The 21,501-nt window shown below is 45.3% G+C and overlaps 1 protein-coding gene across 1 annotated transcript; it reads right to left on the bottom strand.

The window, feature by feature from the left end:
• Nucleotides 1-6,373: 6,373 nt before the first annotated feature.
• On the bottom strand, nucleotides 6,374-15,306 carry DBX1 (developing brain homeobox 1). The gene is made up of 4 exons (XM_082270239.1): nucleotides 14,852-15,306; nucleotides 12,438-12,539; nucleotides 7,346-7,548; nucleotides 6,374-6,897 (listed from the first exon to the last, which is right to left on the bottom strand). Exons 1-4 carry the CDS (start codon nucleotides 15,195-15,197, stop codon nucleotides 6,586-6,588), a joined length of 963 nt encoding a protein of 320 aa, XP_082126365.1. The 5' UTR covers nucleotides 15,198-15,306; the 3' UTR covers nucleotides 6,374-6,585.
• Between the last annotated feature and the right edge of the window lie 6,195 nt (nucleotides 15,307-21,501).

Raw genomic sequence — 21,501 nt, 5'->3', positions numbered from 1 at the left:
AGTCCAGGGGTGCGTTACGTGCAGAGTCCAGAGGTGCGTTATGTACAGATTAAAGAATCAAGGGGTGCGTTATGTACAGAGTACAGAGTCCAGAGGTGCGTTATGTACAGAGTCCAGAGGTGCGTTATGTACAGAGTCCAGAGGTGCGTTATGTACAGAGTGCAGAGTCAAGGGGTGCCCTACGTACAGAGTGCAGAGTCAAGGGGTGCCCTATGTATATAGTGCAGAGTTCAGAGGTGCTCTATGTACAGAGTTCAAAGTCCAGGGGTGCGCTACGTACAGAGTGCAGAGTCCAGGGACAGCGCTAAGGGAGGGGGGCAGCACAGTAAAAACAGGGGCACATGGGGAGGGGCCCTGGCCAGAAGCAGGCAAAACTGGGAGGGGGGGGATCGGTGTTGGAGAAGCAACTACATACAGGAATGATGCCCTGTGTCTGTGTCTCTCCCTGCAGCAGGTGAAAGCTGGCAGGAGGGGGAGAAACTGGCTTTCAGCTGCTGCAGAGATCCACACAGGGCTTCCTTCTGTATATTCCCCTCCGCACCAATTCCCCCTGCTGTTGGGGCCCCCCTGTGTGTCCGGGGCCCCCTACAGGAGGACTGGTGGTCCCCCCTATCAGCGGCCCTGGGAGTGTTAGATTGACTAGCAAATTTAAATACACCAACAAACTGAAGCCAAACTCCAGCTCACACTTTGCATGCCGTTACAGGAAATAGTTTTTTTTTTTTTTATCCTTTTGGGTTTTACATAAAAACATGGTAAATGGTTGGTTTAATCCCTGTAAACCAATACATTCTGCCTGAGAGCGTGTTCTATTGAAAAACAACAAACTTACTGGCTTGATCGCCAGATAAAAAAGAAAGCCTAAAAAAGAAACCGAATGCAGCCATCACATCTAAGAATTAGTAAGCTGCAAAAAAATAAATAAATGGTTTTGGGTTTAATACCGCTTAAATACGCAGAATATAACTGGTTATTAATATTTCTAAGAAATAAAGCTGCAGATTGGTAGCGGAGGGGGGGGGGGAGGGTATCGGAGTATCGGATCGTCTTTGGGGGATCAGAAAGAAATTGGTCACTAGAGCAGATTTGATGGGATTTTTGGTCTTGGTTTGGAACAGATTTGTGAAGATACAAATTTAGAAGGATTTTATTTCCGCCTGTGTATTGAACTCAGTGGACATTTGGCTCTTTTCAACCAACCAGAATTCTCAGACTCATTACCTCCAACAATGGCACCTGAGAATGGGGGGGAGGAGCTCCTAGTGGAGACACAACAATCATGGAAGGTGACTTTGTCTCTTTTTTTCTGGCATCCTGAACCACAAAGGCGATTTTTTTGTGTAAGACTTTTCATAGGAATTTTGGGACCTCCTGGTATGACCCCTAATTGTGACATCCGATCCTCCGCTGGTCTCCTATTCACACACAGCAGTCTACATGCTATTCATGGCCAGAATCGCAGACTAATTTAATGGACCCCCATGTGGTCACTTCCTGCTCCATCAGCTGCTTTAATCACTTTACAGACACTGGTAGGAAACCACCATTCTACATCATAGGGAAAAACAGAGATCTGCTAGACAGGATATGCAAACTGCGGCCCTCCAGATGTTGCAGAACTACAAGTCCCATGAGGCATAGCAAGACTCTGACAGCCACAAGCATGACACCCAGAGGCAGAGGCATGATGGGATTTGTAGTTTTGCAACAGCTGGAGGGCCACAGTTTTCATATCCCTGTGCTAGAGGATAAAGAAATGTACAGTATATACATACAGTATCTCTCAAAAAAGTAAGTACACCCCTTACATTTTTGTAAATATTTTATTCTATCTTTTCATTGGACAACACTGAAGAAATGACACTTTGCTACAATGTAAAGTAGTGAGTGTACAGTTGTATAACAGTGTAAATTTGCTGTCCCCTCAAAATAACTCAACACACAGCTATTAATGTCTAAACCGCTGGCAACAAAAGTGAGTACAAGTAAAAATGTCCATATTGGGCCCAATTAGCCATTTTCCCTCCCTGGTGTCATGTGACTCGTTAGTGTTACAAGGTCTCAGGTGTGAATGGGGAGCAGGTGTGTTAAATTTGGTGTTATCGCTCTCACTCTCTCATACTGATCACCGGAAGTTCAACATGGCACCTCAAGGCAATGAACTCTCTGAGGACCTGAAAAAAAGATTTGTTACTCTACATAAAGATGGCCTAGGCTATAAGAAGATTGCCAAGACCCTGAAACTGAGCTGCAGCACGGTGGCCAAGACCATACAGCGGTTTACCAGGACAGGTTCCACTCAGAACAGGCCTCACCATGGTCAACCAAAGAAGTTGAGTGTACATGCTCAGCGTCATATCCAGAGGTTGTCTTTTGGAAATAGACGTATGAGTGCTGCCAGCATTTCTGCAGAGGTTCAAGGGGTGGGGGGTCAGCCTGTCAGTGCTCAGACCATACACCGCACACTGCATCAAATTGGTCTGCATGGCTGTCGTCCCAGAAGGAAGCCTCTTCTAAAGAAGATGCACAAGAAAGCCTGCAAACCGTTTGCTGAAGACAAGCAGACTAAGGACATGGATTACTGGAACCATGTCCTGTGGTCTGATGAGACCAAGATAAACTTATTTGGTTCAGATGGTGTCAGGCGTGTGGGGCGGCAACCAGGTGAGGAGTACAAAGACAAGTGTGTCTTGCCTACAGTCAAGCATGGTGGTGGGAGTGTGAAGGTCTGGGGCTGCATGAGTGCTGCCGGCACTGGGGAGCTACAGTTCATTGAGGGAACCATGAATGCCAACAAGTACTGTAACATACTGAAGCAGAGCATGGTCCCCTCCCTTCAGAGACTGGGCCACAGGGCAGTATTCCAACATAACGACCCCAAACACATCTCCAAGATGACCACTGCCTTGCTAAAGAAGCTGAGGGTAAAGGTGATGGACTGGCCAAGCATGTCTCCAGACCTAAACCCTATTGAGCATCTGTGGGGCATCGTCAAATGAAAGGTGGAGGAGCGCAAGGTCTCTAACATCCACCAGCTCTGTGATGTCGTCATGGAAGAGGACTCCAGTGACAACCTGTGAAGCTCTGGGGAATTCCATCCCCCAAGATGGTTAAAGCAGTGCTGGAAAATAATGGTGGCCACACACAATATTGCCACTTTGTGCCCAATTTGGACATTGTCACTTAGGGGTGTACTCACTTTTGTTGCCAGCGGTTTAGATATTAATGGCTGTGTGTTGATTTATTTTGAGGGGACAGCAAATTTACACTGTTATACAAGCTGTACTCTCACTACTTTACATTGTAGAAAAGTGTCATTTCTTCAATGTTGTCACATGAAAAGATAGAATAAAATATTTACAAAAATGTGAGGGGTGTACTCACTTTTGTGAGATACTGTATATATATTTCAGGTGTTACAATAGTACATTAAAATGTGTACAAACTGAAAATATATGAAGGTTACCCTGAAATACTAGATTTCATCAACAGGTGGCGCTGCAGATTTCTACAGAAAAGAAATTAAAGATAAAAGAGAAATATGGAAAATAAATTCTCCTATATAATAAGTACAGACAAGTCCTGTTAACAAACAAGCCATGTATTCCTGACCTGAAGTCCCAGCGCAGTGGCTAAGTGATTAGCACCTCCACCTGGCAGCACTAGGGTCATCGGTTCAAATTTCAACCATGGCACTCCCTGCCTGGAGTTTGCATGTTCCTCTGGGTTCTACGGTTTCCTCCAACACTCCAAAGACATGCTGGTAGGCTAATTGTCTCCTGTCTTGATTGGCCCCAGTATGTGTGAGTTAGGGACCGGACCTGGTGTGAATGTTCAATATACTGTATATGTACAGAGCTGTGTAAATTGACAGAGTTAAAGGAGTTGTAAAGTCAGAAGGTTTTTTATCTTAATGCATTCTATGCATTGAGATAAAAAGCCTTCTGTGTGTAGCAGCCCCCCCCCCCAGCGACCCCTAATACTTACCTGAGCCCCCTCTCTGTCCAGCGATGTCCACGAGTCCATCGGCCATCCTGGGACTCTCCCTCCTGATTGGCTGAGATACAGTTGTGGCGCCATTGGCCCCCATAGCTGTCAATCAAAGACAGTGAGCCAATCAGGAGAAGGGGGGTGCCCAATGGCAGCTCTGTGCCCCAATGGACACACGGAGCTGCAGCTTGGTTTGGGTGCCCCCATAGCCAGCTGCTTTCTGTGGGGGCACTTGATAGGAAGGAGGGGTCAAGATCACAGAAGAGGGACCCGAGAAGGGGAGGATTGGGGCTGCTCTGTGCAAAACCATCTACATAGAGGAGGGAAGTATAACATTTTGTTTTTAAAAAAAAATAAATAAAAACAAACAAAAATAAAAAATAAAAACACGAGACTTTACAATCATTTTAAATTTTAAATAAGTACCTGTGAATAAAATAGGTATAGAACAGAATCATTGGATGGGAAGTTGCAGTCCTGCTTGGGAGCCCAATGCCTAATTATTCTTGCTGATATTGAATGACAATATTATTATTATAATACAGGATTTATATAAAGCCATAATTTATGCCCTCTTTTAACCTCACCATGGAAAAGTCTCATTGAGACCCGGTTCACACTTCTGCGTGTGCCGGGTTCGCATGTCATGTCGGAGCGCACTGCTCCGACATGACATGCGATCAGCTGTGCGGTGCGAGTTTAGCCATACAGTTTGTATGGCTAAATTCGCACCGCACCCGCAGCAAAGACGCACAGGAGGCATTTTTGCTGCCGCATCAGGATCGGATCGCACAGCGGTTCACACTTGTGCGATCCGATCCTGTGCGAACTGCACGATCGCACTCCGATATGCGATCAAACTGGGGGTGTCGTTAAGATTACATTGACACCCCCAGCGGATCGCATATGGCAGTGTGAACTGCCGGGGGTGCGTGTGCGATGCGGGAACAGGCTGCGAATTCGCAGCCTTCCCGCATCGCAATAGTGTGAACCGAGCCTTACAGCCAACCCACAAACCATTCAAAGATCAATACTGGAAATATTCACCTTTTCATTTTATTTGGGAATGTCAAAGCTCATTATATACATATATAAAATTCTGTACATTTGTAAAATACAAAATAAAGGCTTCTTTATAAGTTATATGTAGAAAATCATTCTAAATGTTTTGAGCACAAACTTCTATTGCGTTTAACAATATAAAAATACAAGTGGCATAGAATACCAATACAGTCCGTGTACAGAATAGCGTACAGTTTATAGAAAGCTGTGGATCCACAGCAAAAGTTTAACATCGAAGAGGAAGCCCCCTTAATGTAGCGCCCCCTACAGACACACGAGACACATAGACAATCATATACAATCATATACAATTTAGACATAGAAAAACAATTTTACAACATTCATTCTTGACATACCTAGCAGACATTGGATCCAGCTATTTTGGAATGACAAAAGCCAGTTGCCAGTTGGGGAATCCAGGATCCCAAAACCAGTTGGAGATACCTGGATTTAAACTACAGGTGGAGAACACAGGATCTCCAAATCAGTTGGCGAACCCAGGATCCTTGAATCATTTGGAGAACCTAAGATCCTTGAATCAGTTGGGACAACCCAGGATCCAAACTATAGTTAGAGTGAACCAATTGGAGAACCTAGGATCCCTGAAACAATTGGAGAACCTAGAATTCCTAAACCAATTGGAGAACCTAGAATTCCTAAACCAATTGGAGAACCTAGAATTCCTAAACCAATTGGAGAACCTAGAATTCCTAAACCAATTGGAGAACCTAGAATTCCTAAACCAATTGGAGAACCTAGGATCCCTTGATTATTTGGAGAACCTAAGATCCCTGAACCAGCCAAAGAACGCAGGATCCCTGAACCAGTTAGAGAACCCAGGATCCCTGAACCAGTTAGAGAACCCAGGATCCCTGAACCAGTTAGAGAACCCAGGATCCCTGAACCAGTTAGAGAACCCAGGATCCCTGAACCAGTTAGAGAACCCAGGATCCCTGAACCAGTTAGAGAACCCAGGATCCCTGAACCAGTCTGAGAATCTGGGAACCAAACTAAAGCTGGAAAACCCAAGATCCCTGAACCACTTGGAGAACCCAGGATCCAAACTACAGTTGAAGAACCTAGGATCCCTGAACCAGTTAGAGAACCCAGGATCCCTGGACCAGTCTCAGAATCTGGGACCCAAACTAAAGTTGGAAAACCCAGGATCCCTGAACCACTTGGAGAACCCAGGATCCAAACTACAGTTGAAGAACCTAGGATCCCTGGACCAGTTAGAGATTCCAGGATCCCTGGACCAGTTAGAGATTCCAGGATCCCTGGACCAGTTAGAGAACCCAGGATCCAAACTAAAGTTGGAGAACCCAGGTTCGCCATTACTTTTGGAGAACCCAGGATCCCTACACCAGTAGAAGTTAGGATACCCTCAATAGCTGGAGACCCTAGAATGCTATCTATACTTTGACTCTTGCAGACAGAAGGGGGAACATCACTGAGACACCTCTCCAATTCCTTAATAACATTTATATTTTTTTACAACATTGCAAAGTCTTTGTGGATAAATAAATGGAACCATTAAGAGACCGTGATTTCATCTTCTGGGTCCACATCCGAGTCGGACTCTGACAAGTCTGAGTTTTTGCTGTGGCTGCTGGAGTGGTATGGTGAGGAGGGAAGTTGTGTTTCCACCTCTAGGTGGAGCTCTGTGCGCTGATAAGGCAGGCCGTCATCCTCTCCTTCTAAGATTTTCTTTCCCACATCGCTGAGGTCGGGGTTGGGGTTAAACTTGGTGGGCAGAGTCTGCTCTCTGCACCCACCAGAGGACAGAAGTTCCCTCTCTTTGGAGTTCCTCCATTTCATCCTTCTGTTTTGGAACCAGATTTTCACCTAAAAAAAAAGGAAATAGGAAAAGTCAGAACCTTGTGTGCTGTGCAGTTGGATGAACCAAAGTTATTTCTGGGAGTTTTAGGTCATCCCTGTTTACATTTAATACAGATTTGAGCTGTGAGAATTAGGTTTCAATATTGACCCCAATTTATTACCAATTTTAAATTCTCTACGGGCTGTCAGATCATTCTTGTTAGTAAGGTTGCCCATGGATAATGGTTGATCAGGCACATAAAATCTGACTGAATGAAGGGCGCTCAGAATTTAGCTTTCATAATTTGGGACCACATTTTATTTGTGAGTGGCTCCTGCATTTCGTAGACAAGCATTGAATGGCCAACAGCACTCTGCATTTTTAGGACCCTAGAGATCTTATTTAATAAATCCCTAACACCTGGTGAGGCTCCTCACCCCATTAACAATGGAATTAATAATTCGGGGCGCTCACCTGAGAGTCCTTGAGGCCTAGTTTGCCGGCCAGCTTCTTCCTGTCTGGCTTGCTGATGTACTTCTGTTTCTGGAACATTTTCTCCAGAGCTTTGCGCTGAACGTCAGAGAAGACGGCTCTGCGGAGCATCCCCCTGCGGGGCTTTCCACGAGCTGCCAGGGGCCACGAGAACGTTCCTGGCATGGGGACCACCGATGAGGAAGCTGGAGAAAAGGGGAAAAAAAAAGAAAGTATGTTACTGGAGGGTTCTAGTCAGGAGAAAAATCAAGATGACTGAGATTATTTCAGTTGGGTACTTTTTGGGGTTATCGCAAGCTCCAGAAGTCCCTTCACTGTGCAGCAACCTGCAGCTGATAATAACCAATCAGCAGAACATTGGGGGGGGGAGGGACTTTGGGTTTGCAAGTTGACCCATGGACCATCTCCAAAACCAAACATACCAGCAACCAGTAGAAGATCCTAATGCAGTGATGGTGAACCTTGGCACCCCAGATGTTTTGGCACCCCAGATGTTTTGGAACCACATTTCCCATGATGCTCAACAACACTGCAGAGTGCATGAGCATTATGGGAAATGTAGTTCCAAAAAATCTGGGGTGCCGAGGTTCACCATCACTGTCCTAATGTAATGGTAGGTGTTAGCTTTTCTGCCAAGAACCTCATGGAAAAAGGTGATGAGCAACATTACTGCCTATTGAAGTCATTCAAAAGCCAAAACTTTTGGTTTTGGGGAGAGTGATGAAGGATTAGAACCCCCATCAGGTTTTTATTGAGGTCAGTGGGGTTGATTTACTAAAACTGGAGAATGCAAAACCCCGGTTTTGCAATATTGATCTTGGGATGTTGGTGTTGAGTTCAAATGTTAAGTTTGAGCCTTGAAATAACGGACATCTACGCCAAACAGGTTTGCATTCGTCTCCATATGTTTACTCAGAATATACGCCATACAGCGGCCGGACAACGGTTCTTCAACGGATGTGTGACCCAGATTACATTTTGGTTACAGCTTTTATAGTACATAAACGGGCACAAGCCCAAGTTACAGATTACACAAGGTTTCACAAGATTTCACAATACAGTCTAGGCGAATGACAATACATTCCTTGTGGAAAATCCCAATTACACATAGGGTCATCTTGACCCAGCAAGGGCGTAGTGACAGGTTAGTCTGACAATTAAAAAAGATTGAATATGTTAGGGAAAATAACATTTTACGGTAATAAGGGCTTATTTTCATAAACATCTCTTTCCGGGAACTTTATCATTTTTGGCAGAACATTTCATATCCTCTGGGACAACGTGACACACAGTATTTACAACATACCAACTAGAATTCTAAGCATTAAGAAGAATATATTTTTTTTAGTATATTAAAGGGGACTCTTTGACTATATAACGATATGCTCTTCATATATTTTCATATCTTGACATTGGTATCTTTTACTTGGTTTGGTATACATTACAGGCTTGACATTCTCCATTAAAACTGGAGAGTGCACAATTTGGTGCAACCCTGGATAGAAACCAATCAGTTTCCAAGTTTTATTGTAAAAGCTTAACAAGCTGAAGTTAGAAGCTGGTTGGCAAATCTGGCAAATCTGGCAAATTCCGCAGATTGTCCACTCTCTAGTTTTAATACATCAACCCCAGTGTGCCTTCTGGGTAGATCCCTCCTCTATTTGTCCTGGTCACCAAGGCCACTGGGACAGAAGATTAAGGTAAACCCAAAATTCTGAGTTGTCACCAGAACCAAAGTAGAGGGCAAACCTTCCACTCTTCCCCTTAAAGCCGGTGCAACTTTAAAAATGTGTGGATCTTTGCAACCGGCCTCCGCCTAGAACTGAACTGAGCTCATCTCTGTGGCCGAGGCTCTCCAGGAATGCAGAGCAGATAATAGCTGAGCTAATTAGGACTCTGCCTGGCCCTGGATGGAGGAGGAGGAGGAGGGAGGCCTCCTCTATAGAGGACAGAGCTTCTAATGAAGCGTGCTTGGTAATTGTCTTGTAATGAAGTAGCAGAGAAAAGGCTGGGGACAGGCAGCTAAAGCCTAAATACCCAAAGGGGACAATGGAGTGACACTTTCCAACTAAACAGCCGAGTATATGGAGAGGCCATCAGAGGAATACAGATGATGGAGACCGAGCAATGACCACCCTTGGCTGTGTATAGAGGGGGGGGGGGGGTCATTCACTGCGGCCACAATTGGATTCTATTATAAAGCTCTGTCTCTGCCTGCGATGAGTAGAAGTATAAATGTTACAGCAACAAGTCTTCTGCTGCTACTTTATTACAAGGAGCATTATAACAATGTATCAGAGTCCTGAAGCTATAGGGAGGAAACCTTCAATGTTACAATGAGTGTTATAAACTTACAATGTATCAGAGACCTGAAATGTTGTAAGTTTTTACACAAAGAGACTGATCTTTATTTTACCCATGTGACTGTCATTTCCAAATCTGGTTGGACTTAACTGTCACTTTTTGGGAAAATAAGGACCCTCATCCTGGTTTAATTATTTTATTTATCCTCGTCCATTTTATCCATGTGACTGTGATTTCCAAATCCGGTTGGACTTAAGTGTCACTTTTTGGAAAATTAGGGACCCTCATCCTGGTTTATGTATTTTATTTATCCATGTGACTGTCTTTTCCAAATTTGGTTGGACTCAACTGTCACTTTTTGGGAAAATAGGGACCCTCATCCTGATTTATTTATCCGCGTTCATTTTATCCATGTGACGGTCATTTCCAAATCTGGATGGACTTAACTGTCACTTTTTTTTAGGAAAATAAGGACCCTCATCCTGGTTTAATTATTTCATTTCTCCTCGTTCATTTATCCATGTGACTGTGATTTCCAAATCCAGTTGGACTTAACTGTCACTTTTTGGGAAATTAGGGACCCTCATCCTGGTTTATGCATTTTATTTATCCATGTGACTGTCATTTCCACATCTGGTTGGACTCAACTGTCACTTTTTGGGAAATTAGGGACCCTCATCCTGGTTTATGCATTTTATTTATCCATGTGACTGTCATTTCCACATCTGGTTGGACTCAACTGTCACTTTTTGGGAAATTAGGGACCCTCATCCTGGTTTATGCATTTTATTTATCCATGTGACGGTCATTTCCACATCTGGTTGGACTCAACTGTCACTTTTTGGGAAAATAAGGACCCTCATCCTGGTTTATTTATTTATTTTATTCATCCTCGTTCATTTTGTCCAGGTGACTGTCATTTCCAAATCTGGTTGGACTCAACTGTCACTTTTTTGGGGGGAAAAAAAGAACCCTCATCCTGGTTTCGTTCATTTTATCCATGTGACTGCGATTTTTAGCTGTCACTTGTTTGGAAAATAAGGACCCTCATCGTGGTGTGTTAACTTCCAGGATACAATTACCAAAATCTCTGAAACATTGTGCATTTATATTACTTATTGTAACATTGTTGTTTTCGGATTGTATTTTGGTAGATTGTATATTGCTGACAGAACAGTGAAGAGAGAATGGCGGTGTGCTGTTGTAAACACACGTTGTTCTCTCAGGAATGAACACAGGGATCCTCCTATTTAGGAACACAGATCTCTGTGTTCATTCTACAAGCCCATCCCCCACACAGTTAGAAAGCACCCCCTAGGATCACATTTAACCCTTGGATCGCCCCTGAGTTAACCCCTTCCCTGCCAGTGTCATTATTACAGTAACAGTACATATTGTTAGCACTGATTACTGTAGTAATGTCACTGGTCCCCCCAAAAGTGTCAAAAATGTCAGTTAGGGGTCCGATCTGTCCGCCGCAATGTCGCAGTCCCACTAAAAAAAAAAAAAAAAAAATAAAAAAAATCGCAGATCGCCGCCATTACTAGTAAAAAAATAAATAAATAAAAATGACAAATCTTTCCCCTAGTATGTAGACGCCATGACTTTTGTGCAAACCAATCAAAATACGCTTATTGGGATTTTTTTTTACCAAAAATATGTAGCAGAATACAAATTGGCCTAAAATTATTAAAAAAAAAATTAGATTTTTACATTTTTTCTTTTTTATTGGGAATGTTATATAGCAGAAAGTGAACTATATTGTTTTTTTTTTTTTTTTCGCTAATTTTTTTGTTTATAGCGCAAAAAAAAAAAAAAAAAATACCACAGAGGATCAAATACCACCAAAAGAAAGCTCTATTTGTGGGGAAAAAAATACATCAATTTTATTTGGGTACAGCGTCGCACGACCGTGCAATTGTCTGATAAAGTAACGAAGGGCCGTATCGCAAAAAATGGCCTGGTCATTAAGCCATTTTTTGTCATTTTCGCAATTTTTTTTTTTTTGAACCACTTCAGCCCGGAAGGTTTTACACCTTCCGGGGCTGAAGTGGTTAAAAAAAAAAAGGTGAATGTTTTTGTATTTATTTTATTTTGCTATTTTAAAATGATTTCAGCTTTTTCTTTAGTGGAAGGATTACCTTTCATGGTGAAGGAAGGATTCTCTGCATCCCAAGTATTCACCATCGCGTTTGTTAACCTCTACTCTGCCCCCCGATTGGACACAGGAAAGTTCCATGTAGAGGTGGCGTCTCCGCCATCCATCATTTTCTAATTGGACGGATGACATTCGCTGCGCCGATTTCTGGGCTGCCATCGCCGCGGACACCTCTCCCAAGGAGAAGCGCCGGGGGGGGGGGTCTTGTGAAAAAAGCGCCGCTGGCTGACCCCGGACTCTGAATGAGCCGGCTTGGCTGGTGGGTGTCGATCACGGCTCTGTGTGTGGCAGGACGGAGGCAGCGAGCCGATTGGTCACGCTGCTCCCGAGCATTGTCAGGGCTCGCTGGCTCTGTGGGAAAAGCCGGCCCGTGAAGGGGGCCGCGGGGGCTCCCTCTGAGAGGGGGGGGGGGAACGCCTCAGATTTTCAGCCTGACAAGTTGGGCTAATTTGTGGAGCAGGGGAGAGCTGTACAATGTCAGCAGTCACTGCCAGCGATCAATGGGGCCTCAAATTAGCGAGACCGATTCTGCTGCATGGGGGGGCCCCCCGAGAAATGGGGGTGGGGGCGCAATGAGGCACGAGACACTGGGAGCTCCGAGGAGGCACTTACCTGGGAAATAGGATCTGATGAATGGTTGGAAGGAGCCATCAAAGTACGGCAGAGAGAAGGTGGTCTTTGGGGGGGCTGCGGGGAGCAACGTCTGCGAGGAATCTGCAAGGACAAAGCAAACATTAATGATCGGGACGCACGGATTGGATGCATCGCAGGACCCTCTGGACCCGGATTTATTATTTTTCATGAAAAAAAAAAAAACGCATTAAATAGAACAGCGGCGACGAATGAGCGCGTTCACACGGACATCGAGAACTCTCCGACACTCTGCGACAACCCATTCCCAACACCTGGTGGAGCCTTAGAGGTCATGTTGAAATCCCATAATGCACCATTGTAGCCAGTGGCGGGACATGGTCACCTAGAGCCCATGCCAAATCGCTGCCCCCCCCCCCCCCCAAGATGTATAAGCATGTGTTAAATCCCCCCCCCCCCCCAAAAAAAAGAAAGGAAAAAAAAAAAAAAAGCACTAATCAGCATAAATTTCCCCAGTGCAAATCAAATCTGCCCCCCCCCCCCACTAAAATTCCTCCTCCTAGCATATTTGCCCCCCCTCCTCAACTCAAATCCTCTCACCCCCACACAAATCCACCCAAAAAAAAAAAATCCCCCTTCTAGCACAAATACCCCCAATCATCCTAAGTAGCACCCCCCCCCCCCCAATAATGAAATATTTCCCCACTATCATATTACTTTTATAGCAAAAACCCCCAAATCCCCCCTCCTAGCACAAATCTTCTCTCCTCACTCCAAATGCCCCCTTCCAGCACAAATGTCCCCCAATCATCCCTACTAGCACAAATTCTCCCCCACCCAAAAAAAAGGAAAAAAATATTTCCCCACTATCATATTACTTTTATAGTACAAACCCCCCAAATCCCCCCTCCTAGCACAAATCCTCTTCTCACATCCCCGCTCCCCAACACAATCCCCCCCCCCCCAAATCACCACTCCTACCACACAAACCCAAATTTGCCTTCCTAGCACAATTCTTACCCCTGCCATCCCCCTTCCAAAATTCCCCCTCTCAACAAAATACCTCCCCCCAATCTTAGTGGTGCCCCTCCACCTGACATGATACCAGTGCCCAGGACAGCCGCCCCCTGTTGCCTAACCCTTGGTCTGGCCCTGATTGTAGTGTCTTAATGGGACCAAAACGGTTACATGCCAACTCAGGATTCAGAGTTGCCATTCAGAACTGTGGCTGCCAACAACGTGCCTACTGATATAAATGGGGCCCCACACCCTCCTCTATGATTATTAATAGGACTTTATATTTATATCCCCTACCTCATATTATAAAAAGACGGACATACCCCAGGATAAGGATCTTCAGGCTCACAGTGACAGTTATTTTTCAGCTAAGAGCCAATGAAATTAAAAAAATGATAGTCACATGACTGAAGTGAAAGATCCTTACCCTTGTGGCATGGCTTTGCTAATTTAGCAGTGCATGCGCGTTTCCACAAATCTTGCATTTTCCCAGTGGATATAAAAAAAAATATCAAAAAAATTTAATTAAATGTAATATCAAATATACTCCTGATCTAGCCTGAAAATACACGGCTGAAAAATCAGATCAGGATAATGCTAACGTTTCTAGGAAGAGTGATTGAAAAAGTTTAGAAAGTTGGTTTTTCATTTCCTTTCTCTATTCGCCACTTTCGCCATCATGTGACCAGCCGCTGGCAGCCAGTCCAGGCGTTTGGAACAGTCATCTCATTATTGCCCCATGCAGTGCCCCATGAACTGTTATCTCATTATTGCCCCATGCAGTGCCCCATGAACTGTTATCTCATTATTGCCCCATGCAGTGCCCCATGAACTGTTATCTCATTATTGCCCCATGATAACAGTCATCTCATTATTGCCCCATGAGGTACCCCCTGAACAGTCATCTCATTATTGCCCCATGCAGTGCCCCATGAACAGTCCTCTCATTATTGCCCCATGTGGTGCTCCATGAACAATCATCTCATTATTGCCCCATGCGGTGCCCCATGAACAGTCATCTCATTATTGCCCTATGAGGTGCCCCATAAACAGTCATCTCATTATTGCCCTATGAGGTGCCCCATAAACAGTCATCTCATTATTGCCCCATGCAGTGCCCCATGAACCGTCATTTAATTTTTGCCCCATGCGGTGCCCCATGAACAGTCATCCCATTATTGCCCCATGCAGTGCCCCATGAACAGTCATCCCATTATTGCCCCATGCAGTGCCCCATGAACAGTCATTTCATTATTACCCCATGAGGTGCCCCATGAACAGTCATCTCATTATTGCCCCATGACCAGTCATTTCAATATTGCCCCATGAGGTGCCCCATGAACAGTCATCTCATTATTGCCTCATGAGGTGTAATTCCTGGACCCCCAAAAATTAAAAGAGAGCCAAAAGCCGCTCACCTGTTCTGGGCGTGGAGTTGGACAGGATTGCGTTGACGCCAAACTTCAGGAAGGTGGAGCCGCCGTTGCCGCAGATTGAGTTGTGCCTGGAGCCCAGGAGCTCGGAGGTGTCCGCCAGGCTGTTGGGGGTCTCGGAGGTCGGAGGAGAGATGCTGGGAGGGGGGACAGCCCTGGGTAAGTATTCTGTGGTGGCTATGGGTCGGGTGATCCTGAGGAGGTCCTCCACCAGGAAGCTGGAGTGGGTGGACAGGGCGCTCTGCAGGCTCTGGGGCAGGGTGAGGGTCGGCGTTGGGCGCAGGAGGTTGGGGTAGACGGCCGGAGGAGCGAGGAGACTGGGGAACATCATCTTCAACTCCTTTCTGGTTAATGAACTCTTGTGTGTCTCTTCTTCTGTGGGATATCTGCGCTGCTCCCCCGGAAGGTGCCTTTTATAAGGCCCGGGGGCTTCAGGTCCTTTCACATGTGACAGCTCCAACAATAGACCTTCAGCAAAATCCCCCACTTCACTTTCATTCATGGGGACCTCGGCCCTCCCTGATTGGTGCACAGGGGCAATTTATGATTGGATTAGGCCCCATAAGTAAGCAATCCACTGTGGGTCTGCAACAATGGACCTGTAGCCATAGACTGAGCATGCTGACCCCCCCTTCCCCCCCACTCCTCTATAGCAGCCCAGCGGGGGTTTTGTTCTGCACTAACACACGGGCTAATTAAATGCCTATTTAAGAAACTTTCCAATGACATCTCAGCCTCATAGAAGAGAAAGGGATGATTTAAAGACACCACTAAATTTATTTGTTGCCCCCCTGCCGAGGTGAGAAAATAAATTAATATTCATACCGGAGGAGACGGGGCTCAGAGCTGGGTCAGCGCAGCTTCAACGTTCCTCCGACACGACGCCGGGACAAAACTGCGCCATTCCCATCCCAATCACACATTTTGTAGCTCAAGAAAAAAAAATCAATTATTCTCTATGAAGTTTGTTCACTTCTCCTCTCCGAGGCATCCGAAGCCAAAAGTCTGAAAAGTTATGAAGCTTTTTTTTTTTTTGTAGCTTAAATTGGGCGGATTTGCGCACTTGGAATTAATGGAAACGCGTGATTTTCACGTTTTTGTGCATGGTCGCACGTTTTGTCATGATTTTCTGCTCAAATGAAAACAAATATATATATATATATATATAAAATTGTAATAACCTATGAATAAATAAAAAGGTAAAATAAAATACACACATAATTTAAAATCATTATAAATTATAAAGAATACATAAAATTAATTCATAATATATAATAAAAAAATAAATAAATTCATTTTTTCCAAATGTTTTTTCTACAGTAACTCGGGATGTGGTGTTGACTTTACAATGGAGCTCACCTTTCTGAATAATAATTAACTCCTAACATTAAAAAAAAAAAAAAAATCTATACATATACAAATTTATAATAATAAAAAAATGTATCTTAGGATGTTATAATATTTTATTATAAAAAATAAAATAAAAAATAAAGGGTTGGGGTTAAACCCCCCCAAATCCCTCTCTCCAAATCCCCCCCTTCCAGCACAAATACCCCCAATCATACTGACTATCACAAATCCCCCCCCCCTCCCAAAAAAAAAACCATTAAGGGTTAGGGGTTAAACCCCCCCCCCCCAAATCCACCCTCCTAGCACAAATCCCTCTCTCCAAATCCCCCCCCCTCCAGCACAAATACCCCCAATCATCCCGACTAGCACAAATCCCCCCCCCCCAAAAAAAAAAAAACATTAAGAGTTAGGGGTTAAACCCCCCAAATCCACCCTCCTAGCACAAATCCCTCTCTCCAACCCCCCCCCCTTCCAGCACAAATACCCCCAATCATACCGACTAGCACAAATCCCCCCCCCCCAAAAAAAAAACCCATTAAGGGTTAGGGGTTAAACCCCCCCAAATCCACGCTCCTAGCACAAATCCCTCTCTCCAAACCCCCCCCTTCCAGCACAAATACCCCCAATCATACCGACTAACACAAATCACCCCCCCCAAAAAAAAATTAGGGTTAGGGGTTAAACCCCCCAAATACACCTTCCTAGCACAAATCCCTCTCGCCAACCCCCTCCCCCCTTTCCAGCACAAATACCCCGAATCATCCCAACTAGCACAAATCCCTTCTTCCCCCAAAAAAAATTAAGGGTTAGGGGTTAAACCCCCCAAATCCACCCTCCTAGCACAAATCCCTCTCTCCAACCCCCCCCTCCAGCACAAATACCCCCAATCATACCGACTAACACAAATCACCCCCCCCCAAAAAAAATTAGGGTTAGGGGTTAAACCCCCCCAAATCCCTCTCTCCAAATCCCCCCCCTTTCCAGCACAAATACCCCCAATTACCGACTAGCACAAATCCCCCCCCCCAAAAAAAAACATTAAGGGTTAGGGGTTAAACCCCCCAAATACACCTTCCTAGCACAAATCCCTCTCGCCAACCCCCCTCCCCCCTTTCCAGCACAAATACCCCGAATCATCCCGACTAGCACAAATCCCTTCTTCCCCAAAAAAAAATTAAGGGTTAGGGGTTAAACCCCCCAAATCCACCCTCCTAGCACAAATCCCTCTCTCCAAATCCCCCCCCCTCCAGCACAAATACCCCCAATCATACCGACTACCACAAATCCCCCCCCCAAAAAAAACAAAAACAATTTTCCCTCTACCATATTCGTTTCATAGCACAAATCCCCCCCCCTAGCACAAATCCTCTCTCCTCACTCCAAATCCCCCCTTGCAGCACAAATACCCCCCAATCATCCCAAATTGCAACCCCCCCCCCCCGGCTTTTTGTTTTGTATACCCAGCTTTATTACTTTTACCTACAGGTAAGCCTATGATAAGGCCTATGATAAGGCTTACCTGTAGGTAAAATGAATATCTCCTAAACCTGCGCAGTTTATATTCACCCTGCATTTTCCCATGTGGACAAACCCACAACAAATGCATCAAAATGGCTGGTTTAAAAATAAAAACGCTGAGGTTCACATATGTCCCTCCCAGCCGGAGCCTAGGTCACGTGTGCATGTGCGTTTACGCGCACGCACCGTGGGTACAGCAACCTATTTGAATGGGCTGCTGTACCTGCGAGAAATGCAGGTAAAAATGCACCACATGGTGCTATGGCACCTTGCTTTTCTGTACATGGGTGCCAAAGCGTGGGGGCAGTGCCGGGACAAGGTCATCTAGAGCCCAGGGCAAACATACCAAACTGCCCCCCCCCCCCCAAGATGTATGAGCATTATGTGTCAGCAAACCCCCCCCCCCCCCCAACAAATCGAGCACTAATCTGCATGATTACACCCTAAGCATAAATTCCCCCTCCTCCCAGTACATATCGCCCTCTCCTGCCAGCACAAATCTGTGCCCCCCCTCACCCTCCCTCCAAGCTCAAACCCCTCTCTCTCCAAATCCCCCCAAACCCCCCCCAACAAATTGAGCACTAATATGCATGGTTATACCCTAAGAATAAATTCCCCCTCCTCCCAGTACTAATCACCCCCCTGTTAGCACAAATATGTGCCCCCCCCCCATCGCACCCCTCCAAGCTCAAATCCCCTCTTTCTCCAAATGCCCCCGCACAATTCCCCCCCCCCCCCCCAACAAATCAAGCACTAATCTGCATGATTACACCCCAAGCATAAATTCCCCCTCCTCCCAGTACAAATCACCCTCCTGCCAACACAAATCCGTGACCCCCCCACCCCCCCCTCAAAGCTCAAAACCCCGCTCTCTCCAAATCTCCCCGCACAAACCCCCCACCCAACCCAACAAATTGAGCACTAATCTTCATGATTACATCCCAAACATAAATTACCCCTCCTCCCAGTACAAATCGCCTTCCTGCCAGCACAAATCTGTGCCCCCCCCTCTACCCCCCCTTCAAGCTCAAATCCCCTCTCTCTCCAAATCCCCCCAAACCCCCCCCCCCAGCAAATCGAGCACTAATCTGCATGGTTATACCCTAAGCATAAATTCCCCCTCCTCCCAGTACTAATCGCCCCCTGTCAGCATAAATCTGTGCCCCCCCCCTCACCCTCCCTTCAAGCTCAAATCCCCTCTCTCTCCAAATCACCCCTGCACAAACCCCCCCCCCCCCCAAAAAAAAAAAAAAAAATCACCCCTTCTAGCACAGATCCTCTACCCTTTAGATTTCCTCCCCAAGCACAAATCACCCCCCCCCCCCAGCTCTGGATCCCCACGCCCGACACAATATATTCTCCCAATCCCCCAAACTAGCACAATTCCCCCCCAAATTTACCCTCCTAGCATAAATGCCCCCCAATCAGCTCTCCCACAAAAAAAATGTCCTCTCCTAGCACAAATCCCCCCCCCCCTCTACCATATCACCTCTTCTAGCACAAACCCCCCAAATTCCCCCCTTCTAGTACAAATCCTCTGCTCCCATCCCTCCTCCCAACACAAATTACCCCCCAAATCACCATTCCTAAAATACACCCCCAATTTCCCTTCCTAGAACATTTCTTATCCCCTGTCACCCTCCAAACTCAAATCCCCCCAAATCTCCTCGCGGTGCCCCCCTACCTCACATGATACCACAGCGCCCATCCCTTCTGTTATCCCCTTGTCCCTGCCCTGCTTGGGGTACCATTAGGAATTAATGCCACCCCCGCCCATCTGCCAAAGAGCAGCGCGTTTCTGTGTGTCTCTAACCCACACATATGTGAACCCGCGGGTGTTCTGTGAATGCATGCAAAAGCACACGTTTTCGAAACACATTAAAAAAAGCGCGTCATCATTCATTCATTTGTTAATGGCGCCGCAAACGCAGCAAGCAGACGCGCTTTATCACCCGTGTCAAAATGCGTGGTTAAAAAACGCGTGAAGCTCAACGCCTGAGAAGGTACAGGAGCTTCTTTGGCATATTTGTCGCACGTAGGGCAGCCCATTCAAATAATGTAGCGCATAGGGTGACAACGGATTGTTGCTGTGTCCCCAATTGTGCTCCTGTGTTGTCACATTAACCACTGAAGGACCGGAAGATTTTACCCCTTAATGACCAGGACATTTTTTGTGATACGGCACTGCATTACTTTAACTGACAATTGCGCAGTTGTGAGACGCTGCACCCAAATAAAATTGATGTCTTTTTTTCCCCCCACAAATAGAGCTTTTGTTTGGTGGTATTTGATCACCTGTGTGATTTTTATTATTTGCGCTACAAATGAAAAAAGAGACAATTCAGAAAAAAAAAAAAACATTTTTTACTTTCTGCTATAAAAATATTCCCAATAAAAAAAAAAATTAAAATCTATTTTTTTTATCATTTTAGGCCAATTTGTATTCCGCTACATATTTTTTGTAAAAAAAATCTTAATAAGTATATATTGATTGGTCTGCGCAAAAGTTATCGCGTCTACAAACTAGGGGAAAGATGTCATTTTTTAAAAATTTTTTTTTTTTTACTAGTAATGGCGGCGATCTGCGTTTTTTAGCGGGACTGCGACATTGCGGCGGACAGATCGGACCCCTAACTGACATTTTTGACACTTTTGGGGGGGACCAGTGACATTACTACAGTAATCAGTGCTAAAATTATGCACTGTCACTGTACTAATGACACTGGCAGGGAAGGGGTTAACACCAGGGGGCGATCAAAGGGTTAAATGTGTCCCTAGGGGGTACTTTCTAACTTTTGTGGGGGATGGGCTCACTGAACACAGAGACCGGTGTTCCTAAATAAGGGGATCCCTGTGTTCATCACTGACAGGACAGCGCTCTGCCACCTGTACATCAGCAGACCGCTCCCCTGGAGACAGAACTGCGATCGCGGGTGCCCAGCAGACATCATGTCCACCGGACCCGCTGATGGCTCCCCCTCTAGCCAATCGGCTTGTGTGCGTGCCTCCTGTGGCGCGCACGTGCCCCCACTATCTGTTACACGAAGCGACGTACAGGTTACGTAATTACGCATGACAGAGCCGACCTGGGTCGGGATGCGGGTAAACAGACATGGTCACCATTAGGAAACCCATCCTGAGAAATGCCATGGAGCCATCACTGGAGTGCATGGAGACAGGAAGTAGCTGTGAAGAGACTGACGGAGATCAGCAGCATTGAGATGCAACAAAGGAAGAAAAAAGGTAAAGTATTTTCAGGGTAACTCCACTTTAGTGGGAAAAAAAAATCAAATAAAAAAAAAAAAAAAACAAACAATATAGCGTATACAATTGTGACACAAATCCTATTGTAATTGAATGTTATTAAAAATGACCTTTCCTTTTCAATCTTCAGCCACTGTAAATTTCCTGAAAATACAATATGGCCGCCTGGAGCTGTTCTGTACACAGAATGTATACTGACCACACCCCCAGAAACATCATTTCCTGCTTGTGTGATTGGCTCACCGATTTTCCCAGAAGTCTGCACTAAGATACAAGTCAGATTTCTGGCATCCCCTGCAACAAAAAATTCATTTTTGGTGAGATACTCCCAATAGGAACACGTCTAAAGGGATGCAGGCCCAGCAGCTTCACTCATTAGAGCCCTGCAGCTGCACAGCTGATAGATCATTATGAAACCACTCCCTTTAGACCCACTCAGCACAGAGGAACAAACAATGATTTCTTCAGAATAACAAAAAAGTAGGAAATTGCAACACAATTTG

This window comes from Pelophylax lessonae (assembly GCF_965119305.1).
Source record: "Pelophylax lessonae genome assembly, chromosome: 10".
Classification (NCBI taxonomy): domain Eukaryota; kingdom Metazoa; phylum Chordata; class Amphibia; order Anura; family Ranidae; genus Pelophylax; species Pelophylax lessonae.
Note: the sequence above shows the minus strand (reverse complement) of the source record. Positions and strands in the feature narration are given on the sequence as shown.

Coding starts and splice junctions, on each gene's coding strand:
- DBX1 (XM_082270239.1), bottom strand. CDS start 15,197: ATGATGTTCCCCAGTCTCCTCGCTCCTCCGGCCGTCTACCCCAACCTC. Junction 12,540..14,851: donor CAACTCCACGCCCAGAACAG/GTGAGCGGCTTT, acceptor TTGTCCTTGCAG/ATTCCTCGCAGACGTTGCTC. Junction 7,549..12,437: donor CATCAGATCCTATTTCCCAG/GTAAGTGCCTCC, acceptor CCTTTTCTCCAG/CTTCCTCATCGGTGGTCCCC.